Source organism: Chinchilla lanigera, unplaced genomic scaffold (genome assembly GCF_000276665.1).
Source record: "Chinchilla lanigera isolate Chin_1 unplaced genomic scaffold, ChiLan1.0 scaffold00034, whole genome shotgun sequence".
NCBI lineage: Eukaryota > Metazoa > Chordata > Mammalia > Rodentia > Chinchillidae > Chinchilla > Chinchilla lanigera.
The window spans coordinates 15145800-15173594 of record NW_004955435.1 but is presented as its reverse complement, the minus strand read 5'-3'; the positions used below and the strand labels follow the sequence as shown (position 1 = coordinate 15173594).

Below are 27795 nucleotides of genomic sequence, written 5' to 3'. Positions count from 1 at the left end.
AGCCCAGGCTGGTCTCGAACTCACAACGATCCTCCTGCCTCAGCCTCCCGAGTGCTGGGACTACAGGTGTGTGCCACCCCACCTGGCTCCACAAAAATATTTAAGACGGTGCAATGAGTGGTCTGCACACTGAACAAACTCAAGATAAAACTGCAGTAAGAAAAATCCATGTCCGTGGAATATCTGTACTACATTCTTAAGAAAAACTTTTAATTTTTGTTTTTGGAGAATATGAACGCCAACAGCTGGGTGGCTGGACTGCCTCAAAGCTCGTATTCATTTCCCTCCCTGAAAAATGTTCTCTTTCCAGTTCCTGGACAAGCACCCAAACCGCTCTGGCTCTTTTAAGTTTGGAGCTGATTCAAGTTGGGTTATTTTAATACATACTTAGCACCCTCAGCAAGTATAAGACCCAAATGAAAGAAAAATCTACTTTAGAAGTTATTTTTTTTTCTTGCAAATCATCCGGTAATTTTTTCACATTTTGGTTTCAATAGGCATATAATTTTTCAGAGCATATTTTGTTTTCTAATATCTTACCAGGATTGTCTAGAAAGGGAAATGCCAAATTCTTAATTTGTTTTTTATCCCTTAGTTGCTAAAACAAAACTCAGGTATATAAACTGACAAGTGTATGTGTGCCTAAAAGGATAAAGTGTAAAATATATGAAATTGTTCAGGTACAAAAAAATGTACTGTTTTATTAGAAAGAAAGGTAGAGAAAAATATGTAGAGAAAAATAACTCCAAATTGTCATCTGCTTTAATAAAGTTGGTAACAAAAATAAAGGTCAGCATTTCCCCTAAATATTAGCTTTTCCAAGTAAATACTGACTTTAAGGAAGAGGACTGTTTCCCTGAGAAGTAAAAAGTGGCCACTGATGATGGAAGCTCGAGATGCCACAGAGATGAGTTCAGAGTAATAAGAAGGGACTAATACACAACAAGCGCATTTCTCCAAACATTCTCAAGAGAACTGTCTAAGTGGCTGCAGTTCACTAAGTTAGTGTGTTACCTTGATGGATTTTGTTTTCTATCTTCTCTGTCCAGTTAGATCGTGAGTTCCTCTTGAGGAAGAGCCCTGACATCTCTTTGTGAAGAATGCAGTGTACAAAGAAGAGATTGGCTTGAGTACTTTTAATGCAATGCCTGTGGAAGTGTTAACGATACTGAAGCTCCCCCTGGTGGGTGGCAGGAGAATACATTATGTATTTACTGTTAAAATTCTTAAACTGGGTTGGGGGCACTAACAAGCCATTATAGTAGTTTGTGTTTTAGTTGGAAAAAAAACAAACTACCAGCTGCAGCATCAAGCCTCCTTTAAGTTACATGTTACTCACACACCCACAGCTAGTATGCCTCAAACAGCCACAGACACTACTCTGATATCAGTTCCTAGTTAGGAGACTCACATAATATCCTAGAGACCTGATTTTTCATCTATAAAAATACACCTTGTTTTCAGACGCCTTTTCCATTGGAAACAAGACTAAGGAGTTCATATGGGACAACATAAAAATCCACCTGTCTCATTTTCTAATAGGATACTTTTTCTCCTTGAGGTACCAATGCACATTGCTGATTCCGGCTAGTCCTGCTCTGTGTACCACTTCCGTGCAGCAAAAAGGCCTTTTCCTTCATAGTTTCTCCTTCAACCCAAGCGGGATGTGTAAGTATGACAAAGGAATCCAATAACAATTCTTTCTCCACTACATTCTAAATTAGAAGACACTGAGCTTATGCTACTAGTCAAGCAGACTGAAGCTTAGCTGTAATGATTTCTAGTGTAGCAAATAACTACATGTAAAAAGGTACTATTTAGAAACATGTACTGGTTTGTGAGGTGTCTACGATTTTAAGTCCAAAGAATCTTTGAGAAGCATTTCAAACAGAATGACGTTAGAGGACTTCAGAGTACAGTCCAGTACCGTACAGTATGGTAGAGTATGCCTCTAAATGAAGCACAGTGGCATGTGCCTGTGGTCCCAGCTACTTGGGAGGTTGAGTCAAGAACACTGCTTTAGTCCAGGAATTTGAAATCAGCCTGGGCAACATAGCAAGACCTCACCGTAAAAAAAGAAAAAAAAGGCCTCTCTGACCCACACAAACTGGCTGTGAGATTTCATTTATTTTTCACATTTATTATATTCTTTTGTCCCTTAGTCACAGGCGTATACATAACTAGATCAGAAGAAGGGAAGTGTTAGGTAACTAAGTTTATTAGAAACTCAAAGTAATACAATTTCCAACTTTTAAAACAATATTTTTAACATTTACTCAGTTGGCCAAAGCTTATATTTGAAAGCTGACTTTTAAGTTCCAATGTAATAACTGATGGGCTGACCACATGAACACTACTTCACATCTAGTTGCAATGAGACAGTATCTAGATCCCTGAGCACTGATTTAGACTTTCTAGGACTGGTCTCCTCCTCGACAGTTGGGGACAAGGCACAGGGTTTCCTAAGCTTGTTTCTCTTCTTGTCTAGCACTTAACTGGCTGACAAGCTGTTTGTTCTACCTCTCTTTATGGAGAACACGTAAGTAGTATCACCCCGGATCCATGTCCTACTTGAGCTCTGTCTTTTGTAAAAATGGAAATAACTGGGAAGGAAAAGCAAAGCACCACTATATAGCCAGCTAAAAATTTAACTTTTTTAAAAAATATTACTAGTACTATACTAGTTCATATCTAGTTCTTGGAGCAAAAGTTACTAACATCCCTTTTATGTGTTTTAACTTTCACTGACTTCTCTCAAATTCTTCAAACCATTATAAAGCAAATTTTAAAATTTCCACATAACACTTAACTGGTGGACCCAGACCTAGTAAATTAACAATGGCAAAAGGAGTCCCTTAATAAAATTACACGCTGTGGAAGATTGAAATAGTAAAAGTTAAACCCTGATACAGTATTAAACTTATCTTTTTACATATAAAAATAATACACAGTGGGATACTTTATTCAGTAAGATACAATCTTTAAGATTCAGATAGAATATACAAAATGATTCTATGTACTCCAATGTAGTTTACTGCATACTGGAATAAATATATCTAGGACAGAAAGCAGGAAGTCTGTTTCTAGAGCAATCGCCAGTTAGTGTAGTTTAAAGCCAACTGTTCTGCAGCTATCAGGTACAAAGTAGCTACTGTTGCACTTAGAACAACGTGGTCATTATAAAATAAAGGCTTTAGATCTACGAACAATAACAAAAACACACAAACCAAATGAAAATGTACTAAAATTTAATCATTCATAAAAGCTGTAATTTAATCTGACAGTAAAACACAAGAAGCAATATTAGAGTTGGTTTAGTATATTATATATTTTAGCTTTGAAAGCCATAGAAATCAGTTATCCCAGTTTGTTCCTATAAAAGACCCATTTTTCCAAAGCATTATGCACAATTTTAATTAGAATATAATGACAGATGATATTTCATAATTTTTAAATATAAAATGAAATCGACTCAAAAAAGTTATCTGCTGCAATGAGTTGAGGAAAAATTTCATAATTGGTATCATTACAGATATAAAGTATAATGGTTCAACTTTTTAGTGCTTGACAAGGAGGAATCATGATAAAAAGATCAATATGAAATCATTTGATTATAGTAGCAATATCTAACATTTGAAATGCATCCATGCTCTTTTGTATAATCATATTAGAGTCAAGTATATTTATTTTCACATCTGTTATAATTGCTATTGCAAAGGAGAAACACTATTGTCTTATTTTCCAAGAGATATACACAGAGCAAATTTTTTCTCCAGGGAACTTGTGCAAACCAATATAATATCTAAATTCTTCACATAATATATAAAACAGGAGAAGCCTCTTCGGATTTATTTTTTGAAGTCTGGAATGCTGGCACTTTCCATTTAGGCAACAGTTCTTCATTCCTATAATCTGAAATATATTGAATAGATAAAGACATACATACATATAAACATACATACACACATATATATTTGGTTTTCTTTTGATGTCAGAAGATGGTAGGTAAGCAAGCAGATATCCAATAACATAGAAACAATGGCCTCAGCCTGCATGTGTAGCTCAGGGGTAGAATGAACAGCTATGCCTGAGACCCTAGGTTTGACTGCATGTGCATGTGCTCATAAACATAGACACACACATACAGGCATCCACACCAAAAATGCTCTTGGTTAATCAATACACTAAACAGTTACAGTAATACGGCTACTTTAAATTTTCTTTAAAATGTTTTAAAAAATATAGAAGACTGAATTCATAGGAAGACTCTAAAATTGATCAACTTTAGTTTATCCTGTTTTATTACACTTAGTGTTTCACATTATGTCTAGCAGTCCTGTCTGTAAAAAGGAAAACAGTAACATTTTGTTTCTATCCTATCAGCACTTTATTTATAAGAGTTCCTTCTCCACTAAAGAATGACAATTGCTTGAATAAATTTTCTGTGGGAAATGCTTCATTCAACCATTTTGTGACTGTGTATATTAAAGACTACCACTTTTAATACACACTAAGGCAGTAAGAGATCACATACGGACAAATCCTAGGGCAGAAAAATCAGCAAGTCCTATGGCTCAGCAAAAGAGAGTAAAGTCTCCCCTCAAGTCCCCTGTAGTACTGGTAATTGAACCCAGGAGTGCTCTACCACTAGCTCTCTCACATCTTTTTATTATTATTTTTATTTTGACACAGGGTACCAATAAGTTGCCCAGGCTGACTTTGAACTTGTGATAGTGTACCTCAGTCTCCTGAATAGGTGAGATTATAAGCATGTGCCACCATGTATAACTAAGCTCTATTCGTTGTTTTTGTAGCACTAGGGATCAAAACCTAGGGTCTCTTACACGCTAGGCAAACACTCTACCACTGAGTTACATGACCAGTCTCAAACCACATATTCTGAATACCCATTCTAAAACAGGAACCAGGGACACAGTGGCGAGACAATCAGGTAAGATTCTCACCTCAGACGTTAGGACTCTCAGGGGGAGGGAACAAATTCTCCCAACAGATCAGTATTTATAAGGTTTGTCACACGTACAAGGTACAGAATCTGAGAAATACCCAGAATAAGTAGAAATAGGAAGGGATTAAAGCTGGATAAAACCCAAAAGGAGGTGGTGATGAGAAAGGCATTTTACCTGGCTCAGAGCTGCTGCTGACTTCAGGTCTAGAGCAGCAGACATGATTTCTTTTTAGGCTTCTTCTTTTCCACTGGTGTTTTTCTATTTATTTGTCTGACCAGGTCATAAAATATCTAAATAAAAACAAGAGAAAAGTACTTACACAACCAATATTTGAGACTTTGTCCCAGAAAACAATTTTGGGTTCTGTTAAATATTATTCTACTCTAAGATCTATTATTTTGCTGCTTTGTTTTGAAGTCAGGTTTCTTAGAAGTCTCAGCTGACTCTCACTCAAGGTAAAGCAGGACTTACCTATTTAAAGTAGACTTGCTGCTAGACTAAAAAAAATGACTGGCATCCAAAAACAAAAACAAAAACAAAAACAAAAAACAACAAACCTGGCAGTGAAAAGTAATGTAGTGAAAACTTTGACTTACAGAAAAGTTGTAAGAACAGTACCAAAGAACATCTGTTATTCTTCCTAGATCCACCACTCAGTAACATTTTGCCACTTTTACTTTACTATTTTTCTTTCTCTCCATACACATGTTTACTTTCTGAACCATGTGCGAGTAGTATGCACACCACAGATCTCTTAATGGCTGAATGTGTATTTCCTAAGAACAAGGATATTCTCTTACATAACCATATTACAGTTATCACATTCAAGACGTGTAAGCACTGATACATTACTTTGTACTATCTATAGTGCAAATTCCAATTTCATCAGTTATCCCAATAACGCCCTAAAAAGTAACTTCTCCCTCCAGAGACAGAATCCACCCAGGACCACACAATGCACTTTGTTTCTTTCTTGACACTTTACATTTTTTTTAATGCACAACAGTTCCCTGGACTTTGTCTTTCAGGGCATTATCATTTCTGAAAAATAAAGGCTAGTAAAGTTACAGATTTCCTTTTCAAGTCTGCTGTTTCTTTATGCTTAGATTCATGTTAAAGATTTTTGGTTGAAATAAGACAAAATATTTTAAGTCCCTCTTTAGGTATCACATGTGGAAGCACATGATTCTTTTTTTTTTTTTTTTTTTTTTTTTTTCTCCGGTACCGGGAACCGAACTCACGACCTTGCGCTTGCCAGGCAGGCGCTTTTGCCGCTGAGCTAAATCCCCAGCCCCAAAGCACATGATTCTTATCTGCCCTTTTTTGGTGAGATTCCTTTTAACTAAACAACAAAACAAAAAGTTTACTGATCCCTGATTTGAAGTAACAAATTACTCTGAACTATAAAACTATAAAAATCTGAATTGTATGTTAATATAATTAAAAATTTAAATTGTATCTTAATATAGTTCTCTCTGAACTATAGAAAAATTTCAATTATATGTTAATGAATCTTGTGAATTCACTGCTAGATGCAAAGTACTGTACAAAGTATCAAGGACAAAAATACAATGCTACTTATTTCACAAAAGCAAATTATTTTAATTCTGATATTTATATACAGTTTCATAATGCTAAGTATGTTCAAGTGTTGAAACATGAAACAGACCAGCTGAATTTGGTTCTTTGCCATGAAATGGAAACACTAATTTATTAATGACCTGGAATACAAACAACTCCTTACTAGTACTTATCTGGCATAAACAGTGCTTTGTAGAGATGAATTTAAAAACATGCACTGGTTTTAAGTAACACTACAGGGACCAATTGGCAAAGTCTGAATAAATACCAAATATGAATTATGTTTTTCCTGATTTTATTCTTTATTTACTTTGTGATGCTGGAAATTAAACCCAGGAACTAGCCCATGCTAGGAAAGTGCTCTACAACTAAGTCACACACCCCCGACTCCAAAATTTTCCTGATTTTTTTTATGTAAGAGAATGTCTTTGATCCAAGGATACACCTACTAAAATATTTAGTAACAAAAGGGTGTGACTTCTGTGAAAATACAGCAAAAATGTTAATAAATGGTAATCTGCATGAAGAGCAAACAAATTTTCATTGTTTTTAGCTCTTTTGAGTAAATTTTAAAGGTATTTTTATATTATTGGCTTACATTAAGGTAGTGAACTATTACATTTTTTAAGATGACACATAATCATCTATTTATTTTAATATAATGACTTATCCCAGAGTGGTCTCATTTATTCTTTACACTTTCTTTTGTTGGCTCATCTTCCCCACTCCCATCTTCTTGAAACCACTTAACTATTATCTTATTTCTAAAGAAAGTCTGAAAACAGAATTTATAAACAAAATGGTAAATGGCAATTGGTTTTACAACTCCAGAGTCCAAGTTGTTTCACAACTTTAAAGACTTCGAGAACTTAATATAAGCTACAAATGAGCTTTTATTCGTTTCTGCAGCTTCATCTATAAGCTATAATGTGAAATGTAATAAAAAGGTAAGCTAGATAGCAAGTTAATCACACACACAGGTAGTTTCAATTCTAGTTTCTTTATGCCCGTTTCCAGTTTCCAGCATGTATTATACAGAAAGGTAACTGATTTCTGCAGTAATATTCTGAATGATTTCTTTGGAAAGCATTGCCTACCTCACAGCAGCAGATGGTTCAGTGATGAGGGCAAGTTCGAACTATAATACTGGGTTAGAAATGCTGAAAGTTCCCAGCCTAGGTTCTTCCTCATCTCTCTGAACTACAGAAAAATCTAAAGGGAACACAGAATAGAGTTTCTCAATCCCTCTCCCATTCCTAAATTGGGATGTCTTGATTCTAATTATTATTCCAGCCTCAGCAAAGAACAATTTTTGATTAAGACTGATGTGATTCTGGCATAGCTATACACTACTTTCAGAACATAACAAAAGTGGTATGAATAAAACTTGAAGAAAAAACATCAGAGAATTAGAGGGCTCGGGCCAAGCAGTAATCCCTATCTGTTTTCAAATCTGAGGGGAAGAGTTGAATCTTATGGAAGTATTATCCTTGTCCTCAGGCATTCAGAAATTACACAAACATTTTGACCAGGCAGCTTAAGTTGTCTAAGAAACTATCAAAGGAATTCAGTAGCTGGGTTATCAGGCTACAAAGAGAGACATCTTTTAAAAAGAAACAAAAAAAAAAACCCTCAAATTATATTCCCAAGAATTTCTACTACGAAGTTTGTGTATCGTCTTAAAATGGCTAATGCATTTTATTTTATTATTTTTCTGTTTGTTTTATAAACTTTCCTGTCAAGGGTTGACTTTGAAAAGACTGTTGTGAGAAAGTCCTGCTACATAGACTACAACCCAGAAGAGGTTCAGTTGCATGTAGGTTCCCACAAACATGTTATACTTAAAGATGCTAAAAAGAAATTCTGCCTGTCGGACCCTGGCCAACTTAGCTCCAAGGTAGTCACTGAACTTAGTGGGTAGGCGCCAGTAAGGTGAAGGACAGGCACAGTAAGGAGTGAGACCGTACAGAAAGCCCACAGGTGACCTTGCATCACTGTCCCAGTAGCCAAAGGGCAATCACCAATCCTAATGTGTTCTTATTTATTTATTTATTTAATTTTTTTTTTTTTTTTTTTTTTTTTCCGGTACCAAAACTCATGACCTCGTGCTTGCCAGGCAGGCGCTGTGTCGCTGAGCTAAATCCCCAGCCCTCCTAATGTGTTCTTAATCAAAATTACCCTTGTTTAAAGAAAAGACCGTACTAAAAATTAAAAAATTTTATCATGGCCACAGTCTTCAAAATAACCTTTAGGAAACTATAATTCTACAACAGAGAAACTTGAAGCTGAATGGATATCAAATTTCCTTTCATTTACTTGGAAGTGAGTAAGAAATAATTGTCAACAATCTCAGCAAAATTTGTCCCCCCACTAGGATATAAAGACCTTCTTTTTCTTTTCTTTTCTTTTTTTTAAATTTTGAGGTCTCATTAAGTCACTGAATTGCCTAGGCTGGGTTTGAACTTGCAATTCTCCTGTCTCACTTCCCCAGAGTGTTGGCATTTTAGCTGTAGAGCACACGCCCACCTAGATTTAACCTCTTAAGCGTGGGAACAGTGTCTGTCCAGATGACTGCTACCTGAATGGGTGACACAATGCCAGGTAAACAGCAGGTACTTCAATATATATTTGCTGAATATGTGAGTTTATCAATTTCTTGTTTTTATGTACTTGTTAAAAATGGCTTCCTCTAAAAAAAAAAAAAGTTCTGGCATTTAAAATTATTTGTAAGAAACAGGACTTGTGGTAAGCTGAAATTTTCTTCTGCCAGGTAAAGTAATTTGGCCATTTTAAAATGGTCTACACGTATAGTATCAGTCAAGGAGGAGTGACCTGCAGAACCACAGACCTGAGAACAACAGCAAGGAAAAACACAGGATTCTGATAAGCTAACTTACTCTTTATCTGTTCTTTAAATTAATCTGAGTTCTGACTGATAACTTGTGATGCTAAAAATGCCAAGCACATAGGTAAGAGAAAGGAAAGAAACCTACTTTGTTTGGTTTTTAAAGAAAGGTGTGTGGTAAAGTTAACAAAACAAAGGGAATTTCTTAAGTTTTTGTTGATTGGTGGGGGAAGCTAGAACTACACTAATTTCTTAGGTGCTCAATAAATTAGTGGCCCTTTACCCTCAGAGTGCAACTTGCTTCTAGCCCAGTTTATGTCGTAAGACAGTGCAGGACAAAATTCAGAGAGAAAAAAGAGCCCTCCGCACTTCCGTATTAAGACTAAAGGGTGGATGAGTTTCAGTTATATGTCTAATCTCACACAGATTCCTTACTTTTAGGAATGCACCAAAGGCGAGGCAACACTCAGAAGCCACACTCTGTGATGTCTATGAAGGTACGAACATCTTTCTGTGTAACAACTGTTTATTCTAATAATTACTTCAATTTCTGCCTTTTCCTACTTGACTCTACAACCTACTTATATGCATCTACATAGATAACTGTCATGACATAAAGGTGCTGTGATATTTTTCACACATCTCTTTCTGGTATATCCTAGAAGGGTTTATTTAGCAGGACTTTATAGTCTTTCTCTTTGACAATAAGGTAAATTTCAGTGTTCTCATTAGAGCTATCAAAGTGATCTTACACAGGCTAAAGAAATACTTAGTGTTTTCTATGATGTGATGGAACGAAGAGTGCTTTGACATTTTCTGTTAAAAATTTTTGGCTATTAATTTAATGCAAAAGAAACTATAATGCACTTGTTTGTGCTGCTCAGCAATTTTAAGTTACCTCATTAACGTTGATCTTTGACTTTGCAGAAGATTCTAAAAAGGCACAGTTACACCACTGTCTTGCTAAATTCTGGCCCTGTTCTTTGCCAACTACTCGCTCATCTTCCAGGTCACATTTATTGCCAACCAAAATCATTGGAACCTGCAAGAAGGAAAAACATAAAATAAGCAATAACTGCCAACCTAGACTGCTGTTATAAATAAGCAATTAACTACCATCAACTAAAATGTATTTGTTAGAACTGTAAGCGTCACCAAAAGCTTAAAAAAAGGGATTATACATCTATGTGTTTTAGGGGAGAGTAGAATGACTAAGGGGGGGGGAGACTAAAAATTATGGAAGAGATCCTACCAGACTCATATGACAAATTATTTTAAAACTTAAAACTAAATGTTTTCTGTGGACTACTGCAAATAGTTGAATTCCAAGTAGAAAAAAATCTGAAGGAAAAGGAATCTCTTGCAATACATTGGTACTCATTCACTGGGGCTAAATGGTTTAAGTGCTCGATCTCATAGGTGTAATAAATGCTAAAGCAGCAACAAGATCAACACAGTAAAAGCTATGGCTTCTATATTTCATAGCTAGACCATAAACAGGTGAAATATTAAACAGGCATTAGCATAAAAATAAAGCCACAGGGTCGCCATGCCTTCCTTTTTCTTCCATATCACAAGTGGTTGGCTATGTCCATCTACAACACTCCCAGTAAGGCAATTAGCTAACAAACTGAATTAACTCCCTCAGTTAAAAGGTGTTCAGAGGAAAGGCCATTTTTTTTGAGGTGATGGACACTATACAAAAAAAAAAAAAAAAAAAGAATTAGACATGGTAGACCTTCTTCCTAAAAGAGGTAATTATCACAGGTTAGATTCAATGCACAATGCATCTGCAACTCCTCCATCTTCTCTCCTTTACTACATGGAATAAAGGGATTAACATTATCAGAGTTCAGTGATCTACACATAATTGCCCATGAAAACAGAACTCTCTTGGCTAAATTAGTCATGGGAAGGAATAAAAGTATTCATTAAGTTACATGCTGTCATGAGTCATGGTATAAATCCTTCCCACCTACAATAATTACCAAGGTTAGAGTCCTGAACAGATGTAAATGCTCCCATCGATAATGAGAGACAACACACAAAAACTGAGAAGGACCCATGAAAATTTATAACCTAATTTATACAACTAAAAAAGAATCCTCTGTAGCTCAAATCTGAGGTAAACATGTCAAATATAAACTTTATTTTTGCAGAGGAAAAGACACTACCAACAAAATGCTATTTATCAAATAATATATTTCTAAAGCAAAATTAATGTTAAAAAATCTAGTTAATTAAAATCTTTAACATAATTCAAAGGAAAAAGCTGCATGTAAATAAAAACTATACGAACAAACTTTAGAAACAGGCATATATTGTCATATTCTTGGCGTTTGCCGAACGTTATTTCTGATATAACGAAGTATAACTTCAGCTCCACTTTTCTATATTCTTTGACTACTTTTCTTTCTCACTTTTTATCCACCTAGCACAAGCACTTTACCACATGTGTCATTCTGTAAACATCTCATCATATAATTTGTAGGTTAATTTTAAAAGTTAAAATTTATTTTGGTCACAAGGGCTCTTTCTGACATGTGGTTGATACCTTTCAAATCCTCAACTAGGCATGGTAGTGCTGGGTAATCCCCCAGCGCATGGGAGGCTGACAGGAAGATCACTGGAGGCTGATGGCCACACTGGCCTACATAGTAAGTTCAAAGCCAGCCTGGAATACACAGCAAGACCCTGTCCCAAAACCAAGCAATAATAACAACAAAAAATCCAAAAAGCAGATCCTGTACTGATGAAAGAGCAAACTTTTTTTATTTGGCTGTAGGAGATCACAGTATGTCTTATAGAGAGAAAAATACTTACATCTTCTGTGTCCTTAACCCGTAAAATCTGTTCCCTTAAATCCTGTAAATCATTAAATGTGGACTGAGCTGTAATAGAATATACTAGTGCAAATCCTTGGCCATTCTTCATATACAAATCCCTCATAGCTGTAAATTGTTCCTGTAATAAAAAATATATAAATGTATAATTTTTGAATGTATACAGGAAGTATTTTAAGTAGAACAATCGTGAGTTCCTACTGTTTTTTATTACCTGCTATCATGACAGAAAACATAGGGCATGATACATAGTTTCTAGCAACTCTGAGGTAATGTTCCTATTCCCTATTTAGGTGACCAGAAGTAGTGACAACCAATCATGAATTAGAAGAGATTCCTAACCACCTCAATTTGTTTTGAAGTAATTTAGAAGAACTAAACTATAATGTAATCACTCAGCACAGACTGACTCGGTTATCTCTACTGGTAAATTTCATCATCTTGATAATCATTAGACTTTGGGTTTTTGTTTTTGTTTGCTTTTTGGTAGTTCTGGGGATTGAACCCAAAGCCTCATGCATGCTAAGCAAGCACTCTACCACTGAGCTACATCTCCACCCTGGACTCTTCATCAGATCATTTTTATGATTTTTATTTTCTTACCTCACTTAAGCCATTAAATGTATCATAAAGATATGAGAATAGTGCAATGACTATCATCTCCTTTAGGTAGATTCACTAATTGTTAACATTTGGTCACTGAGCTATAGTCACAACAAATTAAAATTCTGTTTCAGTTTTAAACCCACTTCCTCTTACTTGGTGACAATCAGCACTGTATGTTATAACTATAGGTATTATTATTATTATTTTTCTGTTTTTCTTCTGGTACCAGGAATGGAACACACGACCTTGTGCTTGTCAGGCAGGCACTTTACCGCTGAGCTAAATCCCCAGCCCCAACTATAGGTATTAGTTATATTAGAATCTTATATTAAATATCTCTCAATGATATACAGCATTAGGAAAGGCACATATAGCATAATATTAAAATGTATATATCATGAGTATTTATAATTACACATTTTAAATCTTCCCATCTTTGGATGCATCAAACATATACCATTAAGTTCACAAGTTTTGTAAGCTCTGTTTCTTTGGCTTGCTGGCTTACCACCATTGTTACCACTATTTTTGTCTACTATGTCTGTAATAGTTCCAGTTGTTCTAGCCTGGCTGATGTACTCAATTTGTATTCCAAGGAGCTGACTATGCTATCAGCAACCATTTCCCTAACCTCAAATTCTAGTAGTTTTTGGTGTGCCATAAGACTATGGTTGAACTTTCTGTGTTGCTGCCAGTGTATTTTCTGGGAAAGATGTATCAATTATGGTTTTTGTTAATAGTTTTCATTTATAAACTGTTAGAAATTCTGGCACTATTATTCCTATTATGTTCTTCTGAGATCACAGTCTTTGCTATTTATTAATGAAGAGTAAAAACACAGAGCCAATCTGAGTTTTAAAAATTCAATCTAAAAATAGTCCTTACAGAAGAACTGCTGTTGATTTTACCTACTTCTGAAAATCCCAACCTCTTCCTAGGGACATTCTAGAAGTTTCACCCATTCAACAATTATCCACAGAGGGCCCAGTATAGTGCATGCCAGACACTGCTGTAATATTAGGGAGATAGTGAACATTAGAATAAAAATTTCAGGAGGAGTGTGCATGGAGCTAAACAAAGATAAGGTATAAAGTACACCAGATAGGAATAAATGTTACAGAGGAAAAGCAGAGGCGGGGAATAGGGAGTTTCTTTGAGGATGGAACAGAAGATTATGTTTTAAGGGGAAGGGCTCAAAGACAATAGGAAGGAGGGCAGGAAGGTGAGAAAGTAAGCTCGTATCTGGATGTCGAGGAAGAGGATCCCAGGCAAAGGTAACAGCAAATGCACGGGACCGAAAGGGATTTAAGAAGCTGCACGAGGTTGAATTCACTGAGTTGGTGAATGAGTGGGCAAGCACAGACGTGGCCAGAGACGGAAATACCTATCTTAACTAAAATTCAGTTTAAAATTCTAAAAAATGATTCGGACAGCATATTCCTGACTGCAATACAAAGGAACACAGATTCTGCAGGTGAGCTCAATATAGAATGTAATCAAGGTATGTGGGCATTAAGTACACCATAAATAATTTACACACCTGAGAAAATTTAAGAACCTGTATATTCAAAGAATTTTTAAAAATCAGAATGATTACTTTCACACAGAAGAATTACTCACATGACAAAATATGCTTGTGAAATCTGGGAGGGGAGGGAGGGTGGAAGGGAGGAAAAAACAAACAAACATGCTTACCGTCCCTGCTGTATCCAGGATTTCCAGCATACACTGTTGGCAATCTACTTCAACTTGCTGTGAGGGTGAAAAGAAAAAAATGAAAAAGAAACATCAAACTGTCATTTTGTTTCCCTTATACCTCTTTATCCAAAATACCTATTAACAACTACAAAGCATTTTTGTAGCAGTTTGCTGTGTTGGCTGGGACTAAACTTGGTAGCACAGAATAGAGAAGAGGGTTCTTCAAGCACATTCTATTAATATTACAGAAGCCAGGATAGTTAATGTTGAGTGCAGATATTTTCTGGCCACTGTAATGATGCTTATTTGTTCTTATTAGAAAGCAAATGATCATAGTTTGGAATTTAAGAGGAACTATAAACTGATACAACAGTTTTAACAGAAAAAAATGCCATGTATCTGTTTGTATCATATTCAGAGAAAAAGTACAAAAGTATTAAATGGCTGAAAATGCACATAAGAAGCTGGGCACAGGGACACAAACCTATAATCCCAGCTATTGGGGAAGCTGAGGCAGGAAGATCACAAGTCCAAGGCCAGCCTAGGCAATACCCTGTCTCAAAATAAAAAAGGGCAGGGGATGTAGCTCAGTGGTAGAGAGTTTGCCTAACTTGTACGAGGTTATGGGTTTGATGCCTAATACCCCTCTCAAACATTGCATAAAAGATTTGTGAGTAAAGAACATTCTTTAGAATTACTTACTATATTCAAGTTGTTAAAATTTTACTAAAATTCACATTTAAGAAATAAGGGGATGTATGGTGCATCTCTGCATCATTTCCAATTTTTTTTTATTACCTGTTACCGTCTTTGATTGATCAATCTTATATTCCTACGTCTGGTAGACTGAGCAACTTCGTTGAAGATAACAATATGTAATATAGCAACCATTGTTAATTCCTATATCTTGTTTTGGGGTCATGTATCATTTTTGTTGTTTTGATTTTGTCTTCACTGTTGTTGTTTTGTTAGTTTTTTTAATCTTTAAAATAAAAAAAATTAAAAATAAAAAAGAAGGGGAGCACACAAGTGTTAAATAACACTGAGCTCTATTTCAGAAAAACTATGCAAAGGGTGAAATTGTATACACTGCATTCCATTTCCCCACTGTCTTGTAAAAGAAGAAAGGCTGGCCTAAGGAAAGTGTAAACTATCAACTGTATAGAAAATTTTTAATAAAGAAGGGATTAAGAAAAGTTGGTCCTTCAGTATTCTAGGTACAGACCTGTTCTGTAGTTAAAGATTTAACAAGGAACTTTTTCTGGGGAAATTTCAATAAAGCAACACTGTCCTCTAAAAATAAGTGTACTATTAGCCTACAATCTGTTTTAAACTCTCTCTGTGTAAGATAGGGACTGATGAGGGGGTCCTCTCATGGTGTCTCAAACTCACTGTCCCTCCAATGAACAAGGTAAGTACAATCTGTCACCAGCAATGTTCAGTAAATAATGAACCATGTCTGTAGTTTTGCAGTGTTTGTAGAGCACAACTGCGTTTCTAATTTGAAGGCAGTTAAATTACTCTGCCAGTACTTCTTGATGAACTTAATTCAACAAAACTTACAAGACTATTAAAGATAAATCCTAAAAGCCTTTAACAAAGGAATCCTTTCCTATTTGTTGAAAGAAAGGTTTCATGTTGGAGGCGGGAGTATAATATCCTTGGCTACTAGTCTTTTGTAACACTGTCTTCTTCCTTCCTAATATACTTGGAAAACAAAATGGTGAAAAAATTTCACAATTCTAACTAGTCTTATAATTAAATACATTTTTTTGGATCAAGACTAACTCTGGTTTTTTCACTCTTAAATAGATTTAATTTTTTAAAAAGCAGTATTAGGTTCACTGAAAAGCTGAGGGGAATGTTTTTTCAGCTCCCACCACACGCAGCTCCCTCCTGTCAACATCCTACACCGCAGGGGCATGGTTGCCCCAACTGATGAACCTATACAGATATGATTATCACCAAAAGCCCGTGGTTTACATTACAGTCTTCTTTTCATATTACACCTTCTATGGGTTTTGATAAATGTGTGGCATGTATCCCCATTATACTATCATAAGGATTTTAACTAACTTTTTGGTAGTCAAAAGGTAAAATATCTTCACATTTATTAAATGTACAAACAACAACAACGATTTATTAAACGCATTATACAACTCAATGGATAACTTCAAGCATAAAAGTGATCTTAATTTTTGTTAACAAAAAGTGGCTGGAAATATACTAATATTTAATGGAATCCTTTTTTTCTTTTAAAAATTCCCCACTAGGAAAATGTATACATTCGGGGATAAATTAAAAATCAACACTAAAACATGAAGTTCTCTATACCTTAGAGAAACATTTTTTTCTAGGTGAAACCTTTAAAAACAGATATAAGCACATTTTCATCATTTCTTAAAACTATTTTATTATTTTTAGAAGTTATTATGAATTTATTATTTATAAAATTGTTAGAAGTTCACAAATACAATGTTAGAACAAATGCACAGCTCAGAGAGACTGGTCACCAACACACAGGTTGATACACACATTCTGTTTCCTGTGAGTGTGACGATGGGTGTTACGGTTTGTGTCTAGATGTCCCCTGAAAGCCTCACGTATTTTCAGATGGGGCTTTCTCTGAAGTAGCTGAATCTAGAGTTTGTGATGCTAGACCTAATGGTGCTTGGGTTAAAGGTGGGTGACTGCTGGGATCAGTCAGTCCACTGATTGGATTGGGACCGCCCAGTCCAGCAGCCTGGGTAAGACACAAGAGGCATAAAGAGGCTTGTCTTTCCCTTCTCTGGCTGGCTCGCTTTTGCTGTCCACTCTGAACTGTTTCTCCTCTGGGATGCCCTTCTGCCAAACCACTCTGCCTTGAAGCCGGTCCATTATGGACTGAAACCTCCAAACTGTGAGCTAAACAAACCTGTCCTCCTTTAACTTTGGGTATCACGTATTTTGTCTCAGCAACCAGAGAAAAAAGTAACTAACACTACGGGCATTAAATCTTGAGCAAGAACAACACAGCCACACCCTCAAGGGCTTGGGTGGGTCTACTTCCAGTGGCTCAAACTATTTTTTCTCTTTTTTATTTTCTTTTGTCTTTTTGAGATAGGGTTTTACTATGTAGTTCAAGCTGGCCTTGAACTCCGCATTGATCCTCCTGCCTTAGCCTCCCAAATGCTGGGATTACAGGTGTGTGCCAGCACGCCCAGCCTCAAAACTATTTTTAAAAAGGGTTTCCAAGGATCAAGTTTTAAAGACCTAAGGATCTAGTTGTAAGTATGAGCACACAGTTTCACATTTTACCTTTCTGTAGGAATCTTCTATCGTTGGGTCGTATTTTTCAACAAAAATTCCTTGAACAAACTGAACTGTCTGAGGGGAAAAAACAAAAGTCAATGACCTGAAAGAAAAATCTGACTTTCTTGAATGTTACTTAACCTTACAAAATTGTAAAGATTAAATGAAATTATGTTAAAATTCTGGGTAAACACACAAATGTAAAGAATCATTTTTCAATGTAAACATCATATATGAGTATAGGTATTACAGAAAGAAGTGGTCATGTTAAAAACTCATCAATACTGTTGCTACTGAACAGTTACTGTACAGTTTTAAAATACAATGAGGATACGAAAACCAGATTCTAACTTACTAAAAAATTTAAAATTAAGGGTTTTTTTTTTTTGTCTTTCTGAGACAGGGTCTCGCTATGCAGCTCAGGCTGACCTTGAGCTCACTTTGTAGCCCAGGCTGGTCTCGAACTCTCAATGATCCTCCTGCCTCAGCCTCCCGAGTGCTGGGATTACAGGCGTGCACCACCACGCCCGGCAAGAAAAAAAAAATTGTAAGTTTTTACCGTATTATTTTTTTATGTACTTATAGTGACTATACAGTGCTCTCAAAGGAAAAAGACAAAGGTACTAAATTTTCCTTCTTTCCAATTGTGGGGGAAAACACAAAAGGGAATTTAAATTTATGAACGTCTGTTGGGTTCCAGGCACCAAGTTAGTCACTTTTAATTTACATCACAGTCAATTCACATTCATCCCATATAAAGTTGTTTTTCCCATTTGCCAGCTGAAATTCAAACACACCTTCTTCTTGACTCTAAAGCATTACCCTTCCCACTGGAAAGCACTGCTTACTCATCTTTTTTTAGATATTAGCTACAATAGCGCCCCCATCTGTGGTTGTTTTCCTAAAATTTCAGTAACCTAGAGTTAACAATGACACAAAATATTAAATGGAAAATTCCAAATATGAACATTTTGTAAGTTTTACACTAGATGCCATCCTTTTCTCTTCCACACAGGACATGAATCATCTGTCTATGGTATCCACACTGTATACACTACCCAACCATTAATCACTTTGTAGTTGTGCTGGTTATCAAATCAACTGTCAAGGTTAACACAGTACTTGTGTTCAAGTAAACCCTTATTTTGGTTAATAATGGACCCAAAACATAACAGTAGTGATGCTGACAACTCAGTTGTACCAAAGAGACACTGTAAAGTGCTTCATTTAAGTGAAAACATGAACCAGGCATGGTGGCGGACGCCTGTAGTCCCAGCACTCAGGAGGCTGACGCAGGAGGATCACTGTTTGAGTTTGAGGCAAGCCTAGGCTACTAAGCCAGTTCAAGGCCAGACTGCACTATACAGCGAAACCCTGTCTCAACAAAACAAAACAAAACACTTCTAGTTTATAAATTTACCATTTCCACAGGTATACAGGTACAGGGAAAAGAGTATATATAGGTTTAGTACTATCTGTGGTTTTAGGTATTCACTAGGGGTCTTGAAATGTATATCACATAGATAAGGGAGAGGTACTACACCTTTATTTCAAAGATTTCTGTAAGCACATACTAGAAACAATATATTTTATGATTCAGTAAATGCAAAAGAAGTACAAGAGATGGTTATGAGATTATTGCCTGGACAGCTTTAAAACAGGAGACAGTATTATTACCTTAAGGCAAAGGTAAAAATGTGGTCACCTATACTTAAATTACTAACGTAAGTATTTCATACACTATTTGAGCTTGAGCTAAGCAGATTTTGAATACAGTGACTTCAAACTTCTTTCTCTAAGCTCTTCTCATTTAAAGGAAATTCTGGGTATGATCACACCAAAAGCTTTAATCATAATTTTTGTCAAGTATTTAATCCCCTCATCTTCTTACTATGACAATTTAAATATGAAAAATAGTCTGATATGGGTCCTAATATGCTTTAGACTAGAGCCTCAGCTCTCAAAATACTGTCCAGAGGGTCCTTCAGATCATACTATTTTTATAATGATATTACTATGTGCTCTCCTCTCATAGGTTTATAGTGTTTTCTGAAGAGTTGAGAACACGTACTACTGCAAGACAGTGGATGTAGAATAAAGAATGAAAAATCAAGTGCAAACATTAATGAGCCAGACATTAGTGAGACTTGCAAAAATGAAAACTGTCTCACACTTCTCACTTCTTTCTCACTACAAGTGATCTTTCATTATTTCTCTGAATCTTACCTTCTCAATTCTCAGGGACATCTTATTCCTTCAGACAGATTTTAAGTTTATTCTGCGGACTTCCATACCAGAGTTTCTCCTTCCTTCTCTCCTCTATCATCATTTTCCTCTTCATTGGATTACTGACTTCAACACACAAATACGCTCTTCTACCGCTAATCTCCAAACAAAAACTTCCCTTAACTCCACGATCCCTCTAGTTTCTGTTCTCTCACATATCAAGCTTCTTCAAGTCTACCCGGAGTTGCATTTCCTCAAGTCTCACTTACACTTTAGCTCACCTCAGGATGGTTATGGTGCTACTGCTGACCCAAGGCTACTTCTTTTATCACACTCAACTACTTCCATGTTCCTACATCCTTTCTTTCCCATTTGAATTCTGAGCAGTCAAGTAGATGTGTTCTTTATGGTAAAGTGGAGAATAACATACATTCTCCTATGCTGGATTCTCTAATCCTGCCTATTCTCTGAAGGTTGAGAAGTATGCAGAGCTCAGTTCTTGGCTCTTCCGGTCTCTTCTAGAGAATGTCATTCATTTCTATGGATTTTAAAAAATTATCTTTGCCTACCTATCACCTTTGTTCCCAGCAACCCAATCCAACTCATAAGAAGCGACAGATATCTACTGCATAACTTCCAGAGTCTGTGCACTGTAGCTCTCCTCAACCTTTCTTTTCAGCCTCAGCCTCCTGAGTTTTGGGATTACAGGTGTGCACCACTATGCTTGGCTCTTGACAGTATCATTTTTATTTATGTGCATTTATATGCAGAATAAATTTTCAGGAAGAGAATTGCTAAACTGAAAGTTAGCTTGCATTTGGAAAGTCTCACATATATCTGCAGAAATACTAATTTACCCTTTAACAGCAACTTAATTCTCATGAAATTAAATACCACTGATATATTGGTGGCCCTCGAAATCATATCACAGGCCTCTTTTAAAGTCTTTCTTTTGGTTTTTCGAGACAAGTGTTTTGCTACATTGTTAGGCTGGCCTTGAACTCACTATGTAACCCAGGCTGGCCCTGAACTCATGGTGATCCTCCTGCTTCAGCCCCTGGAGGCAGGAGGGATTACAGAGGTGCACTACCGCACCCAGCCTTTTAAGTGCTTATCTTGAAAATTCATTTGTTTATCTGATATATTTACTTGAACGTCTCAGAAGCATAAAATTGGTCTGAGTGTTCCTTCTTTCCTAGACCCCGTTTCAATCAAGCACTAAGCTATGTCAAGTCTACCTCCTATAGAATCCTCAGACCATTTGTATATCTTTTTCACTGCCAACGCCCTAGATTATTTCTATAAACAATCTAGCACTGTTTAGAAAAAAAAATCTAGTACTCTTAATTAGCTCTCATGTCCACTGTTTCTCTTCTCAAACAGAGCAGCACTGACTCATTAAAACATATATCCAATTTACCTGCCTCCCCCAAACTCTATCTTCAATGTCTTCTCATTAAAATAATGTCTTCTTATTAAAAGTAAGTTCCAAGTTCGTTACTGGTCTCAAATCATGGTATGGCCCCTATCTACAGGTTACCTTGTTTCCTTCTACGGTCCTCCCTGTTCTCTCCTGCCCCAACTATACAGACTTTTCTCTCAGTCATTCAAATGCTAACTTGGATCCACCTGTCACAGGCTCTCCCATAACAATTTGTATTTTTCTTTTAGAGTATCTCTCTCACAATTATAATCAAGCTCTTTCTATAACTGTGTATTTATTGTATCTCTACTAAGTTCTGTAACAGACGGCGACTCTCGATGTTTTTGCTCGCTGTTGTGACCCCAGTCTGCACTGTACACACCTTCCTTGTTTAATGACTGAGCTCAGTTCCTATGACTAAGTCACTGAATGCACTGGTCACTAAATGAGGAACTGTACATGGCCTATACAATATTCAGAACAAAGAAATGCTCAAAGGAAATTCCAACCTGAGGACTTTGCTTTTATTTGTATATGTTTTACATACAGTACTGTAAAGTATAACAGAACATAATACCAGTACAATCAGCAAAAATGAACAGAATTGTATAAACAAGGTATACTGTATAAAAAAGGACATAGAGGCTCTATAAACAAGATGTAGAGAACTGTACAAAAACAAAGGACAGGTCATTAGTGTGAGTGGTGGGTCATAAGTCTGAAGAGTATGCCTTAGTACTAAGTCCAGTCATTAAACAAGCAGGTCATTAATTGGGAACTATCTGTACAGGCACAAGAGTTACTTACTAAATGAATATACCATATATGCAAAAATAACTTCCATTCCACGTAAGTTTAAGGTAAAAGCAGAAGAGGATTTATTCCAGTAGACTAGTAAAGTCTACCCTGGTGTAATGCAAATTCCTTAAAAATGAGAACAATCGTATTCTTTAAATGAGGAACACTAATGCTTGATATATAAAGCATTAAATAAATATTTGATAAATAAAAGAATAAATGAACCACTATGTGAAACAACACATCTCTGCTTACTAGATGATCCCCTGTTCCTTGTGGGATAGATATTAGGTATATAAAAAATGTCACATTTTCTCATTAAAGACTAGAAGTGTGAAAGCCAGTAATGTCAAATTCTGCTTACATATACTAGTTAGTTATAGTTAAGTGGCTAACTTACCAGAGCAGACTTTCCCACGCCTCCTGAACCAAGGACCACTAGCTTGTACTCACGCATGATGTGGTCTGTTTAAATACTGACAATCTAAAAAACAGAAAAATAGACAATTAACAAATATGCTAAGAAGAGCCTAAGAATGTACAAGTATTACATCAAATATAGAATTTTGCTTTTTCCTTGACCCTATCAAAGGGATGACAGAAGCTAAAGAGTAAAAACCAAGCAGTTTTTAACAGGTTTATAGTACTACTACCATTTTAATTCACTGAGGATCATCTTTGACAAGGCGTCAATTAGCCTGTTCATGTTATTTCTGAGTGTGTGATCAGAAAACAAGATGATTAGAACCAATCTGTTTTTTTTTTTTTTTTTTTGATACCAGGAATTGAACTCAGGACCTTGTGATTGCCAGCCAGGCACTGTACCACTGAGCTACCTCCTCAGCCCCACAGCAACTGTCTTATAACTACAATCCTAAACCCAATGTATAAAGCCATAATTCAGACCATCTAAGTACTTTCTTGAATGTTCACTGGAGTTTTATTATAATATGCATATTATTTTATTTGCTTAAAACATCATACAGTAATTCTATACTATTTTGTTCATTATTACTTTATATCTGAGCCATGTAAAATGTCACTTTGGAAATTATTAGGCTATGAACAAGAGATCAGAATAAACTTAGTATTAGCAGGTATTAATAATGTACTTCATAAGGCCCAAACTGCTACAGAAAACAAAAGGAATATAACTTTATTTTAAAAGGTAAAGTTAAAAATATATAAAATAAAATAAATAAAAAAGGTAAAGACAGGAAATAATTACCAATGGCCATGATGAAGTAGCAAGGCTTAGACTTTTCATTCCATAGTAAACAGAATACTAAAACTTTTCAGACATTGGACAATAAAGGTAGGACTGTGATCTTTTTTTGTTTGCGGTGATTTTGTTTGTTTGTTTGTTTGTTTGTTTGCAGTGATTTTTTTTGTTTGTTTGCTTGAGACAGCGTCTTGCTTTGAGTGCAGCTGGCCTCGAACTCCGGCCCAGCCTCCTGAGTGCTACCATATGCCACCACACCCATCAGGACTGTGATTTTTGAGAGATGGGAAATAAATGAAGTGAAACCTACAACTGCACTGGCTTTCTGCTTGAAGACACTTTTCAGACTGTGGTACAGAGAGAAAGAACTCAAAAGGAGCTTAGAGTATAGAGGGAGTTATGCATAGAAAATTCCAGAAATTTGCCCACGGATTCATTTCACTCTGTGGCAAAAACTAAGCTAGACATAAAGGCTGAAGTTCCATGAGGAAAAACAAAGAAAAAAGATCTAACAATTCCCAGGATTCACACAGTGCAGGGAAACAGGGTTCCTTTTTTTGTTTGTTTTTTTTTGAGACAGGGTCTCCCTATGTAATTCAGGTTGGCCTTGAACTCACAGTGACCCCTCCTGCCTCAGCCTCCCAAGTGCTAGGATTACAGGCATGTGCCACCTTTACCGACATGGTTTCTAACAAGAAAATTCTTCCTTATTGAAAAACAAGGAATTCACTAGAAATCTAGGAAGGTTCAAATTTTAGTGGCAGAGCTAAAAAAGCCTGAGAGTAATGATACTCTTCCTGCTTCCAGCAAAGTTCAAAATTCTTTAAAAGGAGGAAAGCAATTCTATTACTCAACAATACAAAATTAACAATGCCTGGCACCCAAGAAAAAACCTGATACACATAGTGAGGTATGGTAGCATATTTCCTCAGCTACTTGGAAGACTGATGGCAGGAGGATAACGAGTCTGTAAGTTTGAGACCAGCTATAGCAAGACTCCATCTTTAAAACATAACCAAATAATTGAGAGATGTGGAAAAAAAAAAAAAAAAAAAAGAAAGAAAATAAGAAAATGTGACTGGAATTAGAGTGAAATGAAACAAAATGACCAAATTAGCCAATGAGGACTTTAAAACTGCTATTTTAAATGCTCAATGATTTAAAGAAAAAATGAGAGAAATGGTATCCATAAGAAAAAGAACCACTGGTCAAAAACATTATCTGAAATGGAAAATTTACTAGATGGGCTTAACTGTATATTTAAAACAACAGCAGAAAAGTTCATAAAATCTGAAGCAACAAAAACTACGCGTACTAAAACATAAAAAGGTGATAAAGGACTGGGCACAGTGGCAGTTGCCTGTAGTATCAGCTACTTGGGAGACCAAGGAAGAGGGATCACTTCAGCCCAGGAGTTTGAGGCCAATTCGGGCAGCACAGTGAGCCTCATCTAAAACACACACACGCCTGCATACACACACACACACACACACACACACACACACACACACACAAATACACAAATAGGGAAGGAGGGGGGACAGAGGAGGGAAGAGAGACAGATGAGAGGAAGCAGGAAAAGGGAGACAGGAGAGGAAAGAAAGAAGGAAGGCGGAGGGGAAACAACAACAACAAAAAAGAACATAATCACAGGACAATATTAAGCTATCAAGCAGTCCAATGAATGCATAACTTGAGAGGAGAGTATTGTTTGAAACATAATGACAACATTTGATAAAAATTATAAACCCACAGATCCAAGATACTCAATGACTAGTATACAAGCAAAGAAAATCACAGAAAGGTAAAATAATCAAATTTTTGAAAAGCTGTCAATCAGAAAAAAAAATCTTACAAGTTTTCAAGCAGAAAAGTTTAAGTAGGAACAAAGTTTAGTTAGGTACAAAGTTTAAAAAAAAATACATACCCCTGAATAAAAGTAAAAAAGAAAAAGTACACAACTGCTGCCAATTTTTTGAAATTCTCACCTTTGACAAAGGTAAGAAAAAGAGGAAACTCTATCATGTCTTAACTATATATCAGGTATGAAACTCTTCCAGGCAGACAGACTCAGAGCTGCTGATGAAGCTACAGAATTCCCTGCCTGAGAGAGCAGGATGTATAGTGCTGTGGGAGGAGACGTACAGTAGTAGCTCACTGCAGCGGATAGGGCTGCTGAATACAAGCCTGATGTGAGGAACCCGCTTCCTGGAGTACCAGTCAAGGTGCAAGGTGAATGGGCCTAGAATGAAACACACCAACCCACACCTCTGCTCATACACTCATACACGGAAAAACATGAAACAGTGAGATCCAGAATGTGTCTTTTCAAACTTAAAGATGTGTTTCAGAAATTGAAATCTTTTACTAAGTTGGCACAATGATGCATAACGTGCCAGGCTCTTAGTAAGTATGTGTGAGGCTGTCTGCGGGGCTGATCTCCGGCACAACCATGATGACAGAAAAAACAAAAAAGGAGGGAGTGAGGTAGGAAGGGAAAGAAAAAACAGTCGAGAGGGGGAGAAATACACAGGTTTCTTAGGCTTCTTGAAAAGCCATACAAGACAGGAAAAATGGAATATCTTTAAACAACAGGAAAAAAATCAATATAGAAAGCTAAACACAACAAATGTATCAGAAATGAAAGTAAAAAAGATGTTTTCAGACTCCCTTCTAAAAAACTAGGTCCAACAGCACAAACTTAAATAGTGAATGGGAGTACATCTAAAAGGTATTTTTTTAATCACACAAAGCAAACCTAGTAACATACCACAGGGTTTACATATACAGAACTAATATATATTACAACAATATTATACGAGAAAGGAATGGAAATACATTGTTGAAAGACTTTAGATTACATTTGAAGTAGTACAATATTTAAAAATTGTCCTAGGTTAAAGATTCATATTTTAAGTATGACAGAAACCATTAAAACAAACAAACAAACAAATGTGAAAATTAAAAAAAGCAAGAATGGCTAATAATGCAAAGGCTGAGATAAATGAAACTTTCTGGTAGGTCAAGGTGATGAATATATGAATTAGCTTCTGTTAAAAAGCCATGGTATGCATGTATCAAAATACTGTACCTCATACATACTTTTAGCTCAAAAGAAAGCAAGAAAAATGTAAAGCAGTGGGCATGGTGCGCCATGCCTACAATCCCAGCACTCAAGAGGATGAGGCAGGAGGACTCATAAATTCAAGACCAGCCTAAACTATATATATACAGCAACACCCTGTTTGAAAACACAAAACAAACGAAAGAACTCCAAAACAAAAAAGCAAGCAAAAGGAAGAAAGAAAAGAAGAAAGAAAGAAAGAAAAAAGAAAGAACAAACACAAACAGGATTGTACAATTAAAAGGCAACCACATCATTACATCAAATGCAAATCATCTAGACAATTCAAAGGACAGATTTAAAAAAAATGATAATTATTGTATATGTTGTTTGAAGAAATAAACTTTTAAATAAGAATACAGGAAAAGAAGCATTTATTGGTATTAAAATCACCTTTGCTGGAAATATTACTGTTTATTGTCTGCATTTAAAATAGAAGGAAACACTAAATTTCACCTAGAAAATAGTGAAAAAAAAAAAGGTTTTTTTTTTCCTATACAGATATTGGTGGTCCTACATGAAGAATTCCTACCTATTCTAGGAAGTCAGTACTTTTGGTTACTTAGACTGGCTGTTCTCAAACTGGTTTCAGGTCCTCTTGATACTCAAATTCTCATGAGCATTTGTTTATTCAGGTTCTCAAGAATGGATGTTGGATTTTTTTCAAGTGTTTTTTCTGCTCTGTGTATGTTGACTCTTACAGCTTGTATTTAATATTGTACTAGTATTTAATACTGTACTAAGCTAGGTACAGTAGGTCCTAGCCTATGCACAAGGAAGAAATAAAGCTGTTCTCTATTATAACAACATGACCTTAAATGATAAAAATTTCAAGGAATACACAACAATATTGCCACACTATTAAATAAATTAAGCAAAATTGCAGGTTAAGAAGTTAATAAGAACAAAGCAATTGCATTTTCATAAACCGTTAAAGAATTGAAAAATGAAATTAAAATATAATTTACAAAAGCATCCAATAAGAAACTAATTACAGTTGAATTCGACAAAATATATACACTAAAAATACGAAACATGGCTGAAATTAAGAGACCAGTACAGAGATATGCTATATTATGTTAAGATACGCCCATATTGTTAAGATATTAATTTTCTTCATATTGACGTGCAGATTCAATGCAATCCCAGTCAGCACTCTTGTTTTTGTAGA

The 27795-nt window shown here is 35.8% G+C and overlaps 1 protein-coding gene across 3 annotated transcripts in view; it reads right to left on the bottom strand.

Moving 5' to 3' along the window:
* Nucleotides 1-2197: 2197 nt before the first annotated feature.
* Nucleotides 2198-27795, bottom strand: part of Rap1a (RAP1A, member of RAS oncogene family) — an 80877-nt gene continuing 55279 nt past the window's right edge. The window contains exons 1-7 of one of the 3 annotated variants that reach the window (XM_005388951.2): nucleotides 22679-22768; nucleotides 17838-17906; nucleotides 14538-14594; nucleotides 12217-12357; nucleotides 10292-10435; nucleotides 5142-5257; nucleotides 2198-3912 (exon numbers count right to left, since the gene is read on the bottom strand). In XM_005388951.2, coding sequence (XP_005389008.1) covers nucleotides 5171-5257; nucleotides 10292-10435; nucleotides 12217-12357; nucleotides 14538-14594; nucleotides 17838-17906; nucleotides 22679-22735 — 555 coding nt within the window. In that variant the 5' untranslated portion in view covers nucleotides 22736-22768 and the 3' untranslated portion in view covers nucleotides 2198-3912; nucleotides 5142-5170. Of the gene's footprint in view, nucleotides 3913-5141; nucleotides 5258-6267; nucleotides 7761-10291; nucleotides 10436-12216; nucleotides 12358-14537; nucleotides 14595-17837; nucleotides 17907-22678; nucleotides 22769-27795 lie in introns of those variants that run through there. The other 2 variants (XM_013516528.1, XM_013516529.1) reach the window with 2 other exon arrangements.